Genomic DNA, 14165 nt, shown 5'->3' with positions numbered 1-14165 from the left:
AATGAATTGGAAAGCTATAGTTGTGTATGATGAGCAAATTATAAAACTTACGAAGCAATTAGAAATTGAGGGGGACCTAAACAAAAGTTGATCACAACAATCTGGAAATACTAGACTAACTATAAACTAAAATGTACGATGGGAGATGTTATTTCCCGGTATGAATTTTTTTTTAAAAAAGAAAGAATTTATGTGAAAATTACGTTGACGCATGCTGAGAATGCTGCGTGCATCTGATATCTGGCTCCGTCGTTTTGTTTCTGAAAAAAAAAGTTAACCCCTTCCTAGGACACAGACATCTGTTGTCAATTCACCAAGCAACAACCTTTGCATTAATGTGGAAATGCATAGATACCTGACCACGATATGGTTTAGGTGTATTAGAAAGTTAATATGGTCAGGTATCTCTTTGTGCATTTCCACAATACTCCAGCTGAAGCCTAACCAGTGATTTACAAATTCCTTGTGAATCAGTTACGACATAATCAGAGTGCAGCCAACTTTTTAAACTCAACCTTAAAAGGACTCAAGTGACTTCCTGCAGTACTTAATAGAAAAAAAAACTCTCCCATCTTTTTAAATAAAATCATTTCACCAGCATCTGCAGGCCAGTAGATAGCACACCATACATGGAACACACAAGCATGTGCCTCTACTTACAACTACAGCTGCCCACTGGCTTCCCTGTAAAAATGCATCTAATGCTGCACAACTTGGGGAGCAAGGAGAATGAGAAGGAATTAAATGCAACTCTTCATGAGGACATTTATTTTGTACAAAGAATGTACAGCACAGAAACAGGCCACTCAGTCCGACAGGTCCATGCCAGTGTTTATGCTCCACGTGAGCCTCCTTCCACCCTTCTTCATCTAACCCTATCAACTTATCCTTCAACTCCCTTCTCCCTCGTGTGTTTTTCTAGCTTCCCTTTAAATGCATCTATACTAGTCACCTCAACTACTCCTTGTGGTAGCGAGTTCCACATTCTTACCACTGTCTGGGTGTAGAGGTTTCTCCTGAATTCCCTATTGGATGTATTAGTAACCATGTTATATTTATGGCCCCTAGTTCTGGTCGCCCCGCAAGTGAAAACATCTTCTCTATGTCTACCCTATCAAACCCTTTCATAATCGTAAAGACGTCCATCAGGTCACCCCTCAGCCTTCTCTTTTCTAGAGAAAAGAGCCCCAGCATGTTCAACCTTTCCTGATAGGTATAACTTCTCAGTTCTGGTATCATCCTAGTAAATCTTTTTTGCACCTTCTCCAGTGCTTCTATATCATTTTAATAGCGTGGCAACCAGAACTGTTTGCAGTACTCTAACCAAGGTTCCGTACAACTTTAGCATAACATCTCTGCTTTTCAATTCTATCCCTCTAGAAAAGAACCCCAGGGCTTGGTTTGATTTTCTGATGGTCTTATTAACCTGCAGTGCTACTTTCAGCGATTTGTGTATCTGTACCCCTAAATCCCTATGCTGCTCTACCATGTTTATACTCTTATTTTCCAAGGAGCATGTGGCCTCATTATTCCTACAAAACTTACCACCTCACACTTACCTATATTGAAATACATTTGCCAATTATACACCCATTCTGCAACTTTATTAATGCCTTCCTGTATTTTGTCGCAGCCCCCCATAGTATTAAATATACCCCCCCAATTTGGTGTTGTCCACAAATTTTGAAATTGTACTTCTGATTCCCCGAGTCCAAATAGTTTACGTATATGGTGAACAGTGGTCCCAGCACAGATCCATTGTGGAACACCACTTCCTACCTTTTGCAGTTTGAGTAATTACCTCTAACCCCTAGTGTCTTTTCTTTTTTTATATTCATTCATTGGATGTGGGCGTCCCTGGCGAGGCCGGCATTTATTGCCCATCCCTAACTGCCCTTGAGAAGGTGATGTTGAGCCGCCTTCTTGAACCGCTGCAGTCCATGTGGTAAAGGTTCTCCCACAGTGCTGTTAGGTAGTGAGTTCCAGGATTTTGACCCAGAGATGACAAAGGAACTGCGATATATTTCCAAGTCGGGATGGTGTGTGACTTGGAAGGGAACATGCAGGTGGTGGCGTTTTCATTGATTCGGCGATGGTAATGCCATTGAGTATCAAGGGGAGGTGGTTAGACACTCTCTTGTTGGAGATGGTCATTGCTTGGCACGAATGTTACTTGCCACTTATCAGCCCAAGCCTGGATGTTGTCCAGGTCTTGCTGCATGTGGGCACGGACTGCTTCATTATCTGAGCGGTTGCGAATGGAACTGAACATTGTGCAATCATAAGCGAACATCCCCACTTCTGACCTTAAGTTGAAGGGAAGGTCATTGATGAAGCAGCTGATGATGGTTGGGCTTAGGACTCTGCCCTGAGGAACGCCTGCAGCAATGTCATGGGGCTGAGATGATTGGCCTCCAACAACCACTATCATCTTCCTTTGTGCGAGGTATGACTCTAGCCAATGGAGAGTTTTCACCCGATTCCCAATGACTTCAATTTTACTAGGGCTCATTGATGCCACACTTGGTCAAATGCTGCCTTGAGGTCAAGGGCAGTCACTCTCACCTCACCTCTGGAATTCAGCTCTTTTGTCCATGTTTGGACCAAGGCTGTTAAGAGGTCAGGGGCCGAGTGGTCCTGGCGGAACGTAAACTGTGCATCGGTGAACAGGTTATTGGTAAGTGCCACTTGATAGCACCTTCGACGACACCTTTCATCACTTTGATGATGACAGAGTAGACTGATGGGGCGGTAATTGGCCAGATTGGATTTGTCCTGCTTTTTGTTGACAGGACATACCTGGGCAATTTTCCACTTTGTCAGGTAGATGCCAGTGTTGTAGTGGAACAGCTTGGCTAAAGGCATGGCTAGTTCTGGAGCACAAGTCTTTAGCACTACAGCTGGGATGTTGACAGGGCCCATAGCCTTTGCTGTATCCAGTGCACTCAACCGTTTCTTGATATCACATGGAGTGAAACGAAATGGCTGAAGACTGGCTTCTGTGATGGTGGGAATCTCGGGAAGAGGCCGAGATGGAACATCCACTCAGCATTTCTGGCTAAAGATGGTTGCAAGCGTTTCAGCCTTGTCTTTTGCACTCACGTGCTGGGCTATGCAGTCAGTGAGGATGTTCACAGAACCTTCTCCTTCCATTAGTTGTTTAATTATCCACCACCATTCACGACTGGATGTCGCAGGACTGCAGATCTGATCCGTTGGTTGTGGGATCACTTAACTCTGTCTACAGCATGCTGCTTCCGCTGTTTAGCGTGCATGTAGTATTATGTTGTAGCTTCACCAAGTTGGCACCTCATTTTTAGGTATGCCTGGTGCTGCTCCTGGCATGCTCTTCTGCACTCCTCATTGAACCAGGGTTGATCCCCTGGCTTGTTGGTAATGGTAGAGTAAGTGTTATGCCAGGCCATGAGGTTACAGATTGTGGTGGAATACAATTCTGCTGCTGATGACGACCCACAGCACCTCATTGATGCCCAGTTTTGAACTGCTAGATCTGTTCTCAATCTATCCCCTTTAGCATGGTGGTGGTCCCATGGGCGACACAATGGACGGTGTCCTTAGTGTGAAGACTGAACTTTGTCTTCACAAGGACTATGCGGTAGTCACTCCTACCAATACTGTCATGGACTGATGCATCTTTGACAGGTAGATTGGTGAGGATGAGGTCATGTAGGTTTTTCCCTCGTGTTGGTTCTCTCACCACCTGCCGCAGGCCCAGTCTGGCAGCTATATCCTTCAGGACTCGGCCAAATTGGTCAGTAGTGGTGCTACCGAGCCACTCTTGGTGATGGACATTGAAGTCCCCCACCCAGAGTATATTCTATGCCCTTGTTACCCTCAGTGCTTCCTTCAAGTGGTGCTCAACATGGAGCAGTACTGATTCATTAGCTGAAGGAGGACAGTAGGTGGTAATCAGCAGGAGTTTCCGTGCCCATGTTTGACCTGATGCCATGAGATTTCATGGGGTCCGGAGTCAATGTTGAGGACTCCTAGGGCCACTCCCTTCTGACTGTATACCACTGTGCCATCATCTCTGGTGGCCTGTCCTGCCGGTGGGACAGGACATACCCAGAGTTGGTGATGGAAGAGTCTGGGATGTTGGCTGAAAGGTATGATTCTGAGAGTATGGCTATGTCAGGCTGTTGCTTGACTAGTCTACGAGACAGCTCTCCCAATTTTGGCACAAGTCCCCAGTTGTTAGTGAGGAGGTCTTTGCAGGGTCGACTGGGCTTGGTTTGCCTTGGCCTTTGTCATGACCAGGGCCTGTTTTGTAGCCAGCTTGCTACCCATTCTGCTGCTCATCCCCTGACTCGACATGCTCTGATCTTAGTCATGAGTCTACTATGCGGTACCTTACCGAAGGCCTTTTAAAAATCCAAATATTACATCTATTACATTATCCTTGTCTACACTTTGTTACTTCTTCAAACAATTCAATAAGGTTGGTCACGCGTGACTGTTCCTTTTGAAATCCATGCTGACTATTCTTTATTATACTTTTGGTTTCTAGATGTTTCTCTATTATATCTTTGAGGGTGGACTCCATTATCTTTCCTATCAACGTTAAGCTAATTGGTCTATAGTCCCATGGACTTGCTCTAGCTCCTTTTTTTAATTATAGGAATCACGTGAGTTGTCCACCAGTCCTCTGGCACTATAACCTTGTCTAATGAATTTTTATATATATGAAATGAAGAAAATAATGGCACTAAAGAGTGACAAATCCCCAGGACCAGATGGTTTCCATCCCAGGATTTTAAAGGAAGGAGGTCAGAACATTGCAGAAGCCCTAACCATAATCTTCCAAAGTTCTCTCTATCCAGGAGACATTCCTTTAGTTTGTAAAATTGCACGTCACTCCGCTACTTAAGAAAGACGAGAGGGGGAAACCAGGGAGTTATAGACCAGTTAGCCTAACATCTGTTATCGGGAAATTACTAGAGTGTATAATTAAGGATAGAGTGACTGAAGACCGTGAAAATTTTCAGCTAATCAGAGAGAGCCAGCATGAAGTCGTAACAGGTAGATGATGCCTGATGAACCTGATTGAATTTTTTGAAGAGGTGACTAAAGTAGTGGACAGGAGAATATCTATGGATGTTGTTTATATGGACTTCCAAAAGGTATTCGATAAAGTCCCTCATAAAAAACTGTTAACTAAAATTGAAGCTCATGGAATTGAGGGCAAATTACTGACTTGGTTAGGAATTTGATTAAGCGGCAGGAGACAGAGTAGGGATAATGGGCAGGTACTCAAATTGGCAGGAAGTGGCTAATGGTGTCCAACAGAGATCTGTGTTGGGGCCTCAACTATTCACTGTATTTATTAACGACTTAGATTATGGGATAGAAAGCCACATATCCAAGTTTGCCGATGACACAAAGATAGGCAGCATTGTAAGCAGTGTAGATGGAAGCATAAAATTACAGAAAGATATTAATAGATTAAACGAATGGGCAAAACTGTGGCAAATGGATTTCAATGTAGGCAAGTGTGAGGTCATCTACTTTGGGCCTAAAAAGGATAGATCAGAGTACTTTCTAAATGGTGAAAAGCTCAAAACAGTGGAGGACCAAAGAGTCTTAGGGCTCTACATACATAGATTAAAATGTCATGGACAGGTACAGAAAATGATCAAAAAGGCTAATGGAATGCTGGCCTTTATATCTAGAGGACTAGAACACAAGGGGGTAGAAGTTATGCTACAGCTATACAAAGCTCTGGTTAGACCACACCTGCAGTACTGTGTTCAGTTCTGGGCACCGCACCTTAGGAAGGATATATTGGCCTTGGTGGAAACGCAGGGTAGATTAACGAGAATGATATCTGAACGCCAAGGGTTAAGTTACAAGGAGAGATTACACAAACTAGGGTTGTATTCCCTGGAATTTAGAAGATTAAGAGATGATTTGATTGAAATTTTCAAGATATTATGGAAACTGATGGGGTAGATAGATAGAAACTATTTCTGCTGGATGGGGAGTCTAGGACTAGGGGACATAGCCTAAAAATTAGAGCAAGGACCTTCAGGAGTGAAGTTAGGAAATACTTCTACACGCAAAGGGCAGTAGAAGTTTGGAACTCTCTTCCGCAAACAGCAGTTGATGCTAGCTCAATTGTTAATTTTAAATCTGAGATTGATAGATTTTTGTTAATCAAAGATATTAAGGGATATGAGGCTAAGGCAGGTATATGGAGTTAGGTCACAGATCAGCCATGATCTCATTGAATGGCGGAACAGGCTCGAGGAGCTAAAGGGCCTACTCCTGCTCCTACATATGTAGTGGTGCTTCTGCTATCTCTTCCTTAACTTCTTTTAGTACACGTGAAACAATCCATCCAGATCTGTGTAAGGAATCTTATAACACCAGGTTATAGTCCAACTGTTTTATTTGAAAATCACAAGCTTTCGGAGGCTTTCTCCTTCGTCAGGTGAGCGAGTGTGGGATTCCATGGAAGGTTACCGCATTTATAGTCAGAGAACAATACCTGGTGATTACAGATAATCTTTCCAACTGCCCGTTGTCAAGGCAATCAAAGTGTTCAGACAGAGTGATGTTACCTACAGGATCACCGAATACACAAACGGCCAGAACACAAAACAGAGAGAGAGAGAGGGAGAAACATCCGAAAGGAAGAGAAAGACAGAGAATGACCCGCTGTGATAAAAACAGATAACTTTTTTTTCGCTGGTGGGGTTACGTGTAGCGTGACATGAACCCAAGATCCCGGTTGAGGCCGTCCTCATGGGTGCGGAACTTGGCTATCAATTTCTGTTCGACGATTTTGCGTTGTCGTGTGTCTCGAAGGCCGCCTTGGAGAACGCTTACCCGAAGATCGGTGGCTGAATGTCCTTGACTGCTGAAGTGTTCCCCGACTGGGAGGGAACCCTCCTGTCTGGCGATTGTTGCGCGGTGTCCGTTCATCCGTTGTCGCAGTGTCTGCATGGTCTCGCCAATGTATCATGCTCTGGGGCATCCTTTCCTGCAACGTATGAGGTAGACAACGTTGAGTCACAGGAGTATGAACCATGTACCTGGTGGATGGTGTCCGTGTCGATGATCTGGCATGTCTTGCAGAGGTTGCCGTGGCAGGGTTGTGTGGTGTCGTGGACGCTGTTCTCCTGAAAGCTGGGTAATTTGCTGCGAGCGATGGTCTGTTTGAGGTTGGGTGGCTGTTTGAAGGCGAGTAGCGGAGGTGTGGGGATGGCCTTAGCAAGGTGTTCGTCGTCATCGATGACATGTTGAAGGCTGCGGAGAACATGGCGTAGTTTCTCCGCTCCGGGGAAGTACTGGACAACGAAGGGTACTCTGTTGGTTGCGTCCCGTGTTAGTCTCCTGAGGAGGTCTATGCGATTTTTCGCTGTGGCCCGTCGGAACTGTCGATCGACGAGTCAAGCGTCATATCCCGTTCTTACGAGGGCGTCTTTCAGCGTCTGCAGGTGTCCATCGCAGGTAGGTTCTCCAAAGCGGCCTTTGAGACACATGACAACGCAAAATCGAACAGAAATTGATAGCCAAGTTCCGCACCCATGAGGGCGGCCTCAACCGGGATCTTGGGTTCATGTCACGCTACACGTAACCCCACCAGCGAAAAAAAGTTATCTGTTTTTAACACAACGGGTCATTCTCTGTCTTTCTCTTCCTTTCGGATGTTTCTCTCTCTCTCTCTCTCTCTCTGTCTGTCTGTCTGTCTTTTGTTCTGGCCGTTTGTGTATTCGGTGGTCCTGTAGGTAACATCACTCTGTCTGAACACTTTGATTGCCTTGACAACGGGCAGTTGGAAAGATTATCTGTAATCACCAGGTATTGTTCTCTGACTATAAATGCGGTAACCTTCCATGGAATCCCACACTCGCTCACCTGACGAAGGAGAAAGCCTCCGAAAGCTTGTGATTTTCAAATAAAACAGTTGGACTATAACCTGGTGTTGTAGATTCCTTACATTTGTCAACCCCAGTCCATCACCGGCATCTCCACATCATCCAGATCTGGGGTTTTATCCCCTCTATGTTTAATTAGTTTATCAATTATCTCCCCCCTTTCTATCTTAGATGCCATTACATCTTTTTTTGATCACTTCTAATATCATGCCCACCATGTGAGTCTCCCTAGTAAATACTGAAGCAAAGTAATTATTTAATATTTCTGCCATTTCGCTGTTATTGCCTGTGAGTTTATCGTGTGTATCCTTTGGTGGCCCTATCCCGATTGTTCTTTTGTTATTTATGTGTCTGCAGAATACTTTACTATTTCTTTTGATATTCCTTGATAATTTAATTTCATTTTTTCATTTTGCCTTTCTAATTGTTTTTTGATCTTCTTCCATATTCCCTTTTGTCATCCTCTCTTTTATTGAATATATACTTAGTGTATGCCTTTTTCTTTAGTTTCAATTTGACCGTATTTCTTTATTCATCCATGCTGTGTCATTATTGGCTAGTTTGTTCTTTCTTTTAAGTGGGATATATTTTTTCTGGACACTCGATTCTCATTTTAAATGTTTCCCACTGCTGTTCTATTTCTTTGTTTTTCAGTAATTTTTTCCAGTTTATTTTTCCTAGTTCTATTCTCATCCTCTGAAAATCAGCTTTTTCCCCCCAATTTATTACTTTGGTCTTTGTCTTACTTATGTCCTTCTCAATCTTTATCTTAAACCTTATTATGTTGTGATCGCTATTGTCTAGATGTTCCCCTACGCTTACTTCTCTTATCTGTTCTGGTTCATTTCCCATTACTAGATCTAGCAGTGCTTCCTCTCCTTGGGCTTTTTACAAACTGTGAGAAATGAGTCCTGCATAGTATAACTGGAGAGCCATGTGGTGAAGGATAGAATACTAGAGCCTAGTCTTTAGTTGTTTCCAAGCCTTTGTTCAGAGATTCCCCTTACACACACCACACCCTGTTTAAGCTCTCCTATAAAAAGGATACAAGAGTCCCCAATTGATACCCACCCAAATACAATTAACACTCATTGAGATAAATCATATAATTAACATACACATTGCAAAAACTTCATCCCCTATATCCCTTTACCTACCTCCTCTTGCCAGTTTACTTGGGAGTTAAAATCTCCCATGATTATTCTATGCCCTTTACTCATTTCACAGATTTGCTTACACATTTCTTCCTCGATCTCCTTTCCATTAGGTGGTCTGTAGTATACCCCTATTAGAGTGATTGATCCTTTATCTTTTATTTCAATCCCTATGGATTCTGTTTCTATCCTTCATTAGTTATGGCCCTTTTTTCTACTGCCATGTTATCCCTAATTAGTACATCTACTCAACCCCCCCACCTTTCTTCCCTATCCTTTCTGATTAAGTTCTAATCTGCAATATTTAGTTTCCAGTCCTGACCTTTATGTAGCCATGTTTCAGTTATTTCTACTATATCTGGTTCCTCGCTTTGGATTATTGCCTCCAGTTGCCCCGTTTTATTTTGGACGCTGTGTACATTGCTGTACAGGTAGTTTAAATCGTCTTTAGTAGTTGTTCCTTTTATTTTTACACACAGCCAGGAGACTTAGGTTTTTGTAGATTCCATGTTTTTCCCCTTTCAAGTGATCATGCCAAGAAAAGTCTAACTGCAAAAGCTTAAATATCAAATACATCAATAAAGTAGCAGAAATTCTGCTCCCATAGGCGCAGGGCCCATGGCTTAACTTTCAGAGCTATATACTTGAAATTTAAGTCAAATAATTGAGACTCCTCCAAGATTGGGTAATTTGGTGCACATTAATATGCGCATAGCAAGATCCCAAAAACAGCAATGTGATATTGACCAGATAATCTATTTTTTTTAAAGTGATGTCGGTTGAGGGATAAATATTGGCCGGGACATCGGGGAAAACTCCCCTGCTCTTCTTCGAAATCGTGTCATGGGATCTTTTACATCCACCCAAGATGGCTGATGGGGCCTCAGTTTAATGTCTCATCCGAAAGAGGCAACTCCAACAGTGCAGCATTCCCTCAGTAGTGCACCGGAGTGTCAACCTAGATTTTGTGCTCATGTCTTCTGACTCAAGGATGCTACCACATGTTGGCAGACACGTCAACGTTATTCAGTGAAGCCAAAACACTCAATGGCACAGACTCAAGAATTATTTCACCAGACATACAAAATTAAGGTTAAGAGAGTTTAAATTCACATATTTGTGGCTACAGACCAGGCTTGGCCTACTCATGGAAAAACATTTCACAAAATCGTATAATGTAAAATTGAAATCAACCAGAGCAATACCTTTTAGCTGGCCAACTACGTTCTTCAAATAGTTGTTAAGGACGGGATCCGTTGTAACAAGCATTGTAAGCCCATATTTCTGTACACGTGTGAAAGATTCTGGTGGATAGATTCCACGCTGATACAAGATGCTGTTGATCCCATAAGCTGAAACATTAACAATTAACAACTGCTGTTAAATAAAACCAAACCATATTGCATAGTGACCTGAAAAAGCATATTACTATATTGTGTATTACTATATTGTGTGGCAGAACCCTCAACCATCTGCATCCTGAGAGGACAGTTACTGAAATGTTATCCAAACCTACATTTCTATGACACATGTCACAGTATTCCTATACATCACATTGTAAATGTTTCTGAAAATATTGTTTCCACTTGTGATCATAACGTAACATTAAAACAAATATAAAAGAGTGGACGGTAGAGTTAGCTATAGTACACTGCCCTTTAAATAGACAGAATGCAAAATCAGACCAGACTGATGGGATAGAACAGACTATCCTATGACCATTCGACCTCAAGCATAATGAAGGCAGTTACTAGTGTACACAAATTCAAAAAAACTCACTAAAATTTGTAACTGAAGTTCATCTTCACTTGAAGCGGTCAAAAGACTGTCTGGTATGGGAAATGGGGGGAGGAGAAGGTGGTTCATAAAACAGCTGAACATCCTCTTCCAAGGTAAGATTATAGTGATGACAAATCACTTATAAGCCCGTTTTTCCCAGACACAATCCAAAGATAAAGGGTAGTTTCCATACTAAATACATCTTGTTGAGCAAAGACTAAAGAAAGCGAGACTTGTATTTACACAGCATCTTATCACATCTCGGAAACACTACAAAGCACATACAACAGTGACTAAAAGGGTAAAGGCAGCAGTTTTGTAAACAGCAAAATTTTTAAACAGCTAGAAGATGAGGACCATTTCATCCTTTTGTGGTGGGTAATGGTAGACAGAGGAAACGAGCCAGGACAACAGAACTCCTGGCTGCTTATCAACTAATGATGTGGGATCTTTAATATTCATTTGAACAGACTGAAGGGAATGCAATTTTATATCTCACCTGAACAACGGCAGCACTGATAGTACTGCACTGGAGTAGTGCAGCTTTGATTATGAAGCTAAACTTAGGGCTTGAACCCACAAATCTTCTGACCAAAAGGTAAGTGTGTAACCAAGTGAGCCAACAAACTCAAGTACACACAAACAATCAGCTTCTTTAATTTTTGAATGTAACATCCTCAAAACAAAAACGGAATTCTATGCTCTTATCAGTGTTATTTTGGACTACTGCTGGATATTATTTGACTATTTTAATATGAATAATTTGTTGTATTGGCTGCAATGCATCGCTGGACAGCACTGAAACGGCTCTATACAAAGTGACAAATAACATCCTATGTGACTGTGACCGTGGTGCTCTATCCCTCCTCAACCTGTCTGCAGCCTTTGACATGGTTGACCACATCATCCTTCTCCAACACTTCTCCTCCATTGTCCTGCCCTCACCTGGTTCCATTCTTATCTATCCAGTCGTAGCCAAAGAATCGCCTGCAATGGCTTCTCTTCCTGCTCCCTCACTGACCTCTGGAGTCCCCCAAGGATCTATTCTTGGCACCGTCCTATTTCTCTACTACCTGTTGCCCCTCGGTGACATTATCCGATAAAACGTCAGGGTCCACTTATACGCTGATGACACCCAGCTCTGCCTCACCACCTCTCTCGACCCCTCCACTGTCTATGTTGTCAGGCTACTTGTCCAACATGCAGTACTAGATGAGCAGAAATGTCCTCAAATTAAACATTGGGAAGACCAAAGCCATTGTCTTTGGCCACCGCCACAAACTCCGTTCCCTAGCCACCGATTCCATCCCCCTCCCTGGCCACTGTCTCAGGCTGAACCAGACTGTTTGCAACCTCGGTGTCCTATGTGACCCCGAGTTGAGCTTCCGACCCCATGTCCTCTCTATCACCAAGTCCACCTTCTTCCACCTCCATAATATCGCCCATCTCCGCCCCGCCTCAGCTGATATGCTGCTGAAACCTTCATCGATGCTTTTGTTACCTCCAGATTTGACTATTTCAGTGCTCTCCTGGCCGGTCTCCCATCTTCAACCCTCCATAAATCATGAAGGGATTTGATGGAGTAAATAAGGAGAAACTGTTTCCAGTGGCAGAAGGGTCAGTAACCAGAGGACACAGATTGAAGGTAATTAGCAAAAGAACCAGAGGTGAGATGAGGAGATTTTTTTTTAAACGCAGTGAGTTATGATGATCTGGAATGCTCTGCTTGAACGGGAGGTGGAAGCAGATTCAACAGTAACTTTCAAAAAGGAATTGGATAAATTCTTGAAGGGGAAAAATTTGCAGGGCTATGGGGAAAGAGCAGGGAGTGGGACTATTTGGATAGATCTTTCAAAGAGCCGGCACAGGCACGTTGGGCCGAATAGCCGCCTTCTGTGCTGCATCACTACGATTCTATACCTAAATTATCTACTTTTGGAAATAATGCCTAGCCTTACCACAAAGTATCATCTTGTACAATTCAGCTAACCAAAACCCATTGGTCATAATTTATCTGCTGTGACTATCTACATAACAGTGATTGCAGTTCTAAAGTAATCTACTGGTTGTAAAGAGCTTTGGGGCATCCTAATGATGTGATAAGGCACTTTCTAAATACTAGTTCTTCCTTCCCTTCGTCCATCATTTCATTTTTTGGGGGGGATGGAGGCAGTTAGTCACATTTACCTAGGACGTGTGTTAAGATTAACGGAGTTTCACATTAACATTTTTGCACATATTTTCACCTAATGTACATTTTCCTCAAAAGTCAAGCACACACACCAGGCTCAAAATTAACTTGGATTGATGACAGACTGGAGGTGTGTGTTTCTGACACCTCTTGCACTTGTGGAACCTTCCTGTACAGGATTAATACCCATCCTACAACATAGGGTTAATTGCCCACCACATAGCATTAAAACCATCACACCCCTTCACATAGCACAAATGGACCCCCCCACCCCACCACAGCATTATTTGCCCCTCCCCACTCCTCCCTACACAGCATTAATGGCCCCCAATCCTCCTTGCACAACATTAATGGCCCCCCCACTCCTCCCTGCACTGTTAATAAAGGACGAGATCAGTACAATAGTGAGAAAGGATCTTGGCTCAGAAGATCAAGATATAGAATCAGTTTGGGTGAAGCTAAGAAACAGCAAGGGGCAGAAAACATTGGCGGGAGTTGTTTCTCGGCCAAACAGTAGTGGTAATATAGGGCACAGTATAAAGCAGGAAATTAGAAGTGCATGTAACAAGGGTAACACAGTAATCATGGGGGACTTTAATCTACATATAGATTGGGCAAACCAAATTAGCACTAATACTGTGGAGGACGAATTCCTGGAATGTATATGAGATAGTTTTCTAGATCAGTATGTTGAGGAACCAACTATGGAACAGGTTATTTTAGATCTAGTATTGTGCAATGAGAAAGGGTTAATTAATAACCCTGTTGTAAAGGAGCCCTTAGGGAAGAGTGACCATAGCATGATAGAATTCTTCATTAAGTTTGAAAGTGATGTAGTTCAATCCGAAACTAGAGGCTTAAATCTAAACAAAGGAAACTACGAAGGTATGAGGCGCAAGTTGGCTGTGGTTGATTGGGGAACTACATTAAAAGGTATGACAGTAGAAAGGCAATGGTTAGCATTTAAAGTAGTAATACATAATTTGCAACAAATATATATTCCTTTAAGGCACAAAAATCCAACATAAAAATTGGTCCAATTGTGGCTAACAAGAGAAATTAAAGATAGTATTAAATCAAAGGAAGAAGCATATAAAGTTGCCAGAAAAAAAGCATTAAGCCTGAGGATTGGAAGTATTT

General features: G+C 42.7%; 1 protein-coding gene across 2 annotated transcripts in view; it reads right to left on the bottom strand.

Moving 5' to 3' along the window:
• Positions 1-14165, bottom strand: part of mad2l1 (MAD2 mitotic arrest deficient-like 1 (yeast)) — a 47196-nt gene that overhangs the window by 15659 nt on the left and 17372 nt on the right. For both annotated transcript variants that reach the window (XM_068006713.1, XM_068006631.1), the window contains exon 2: positions 10261-10407. In XM_068006713.1, coding sequence (XP_067862814.1) covers positions 10261-10407 — 147 coding nt within the window. The remainder of the gene's footprint in view (positions 1-10260; positions 10408-14165) is intronic.

This window comes from Heptranchias perlo, chromosome 1 (assembly GCF_035084215.1).
Source record: "Heptranchias perlo isolate sHepPer1 chromosome 1, sHepPer1.hap1, whole genome shotgun sequence".
Lineage (NCBI taxonomy): Eukaryota > Metazoa > Chordata > Chondrichthyes > Hexanchiformes > Hexanchidae > Heptranchias > Heptranchias perlo.
The sequence above is the reverse complement of the archived record's forward strand: the minus strand, read 5'-3'. Positions and strand labels throughout refer to the sequence as shown.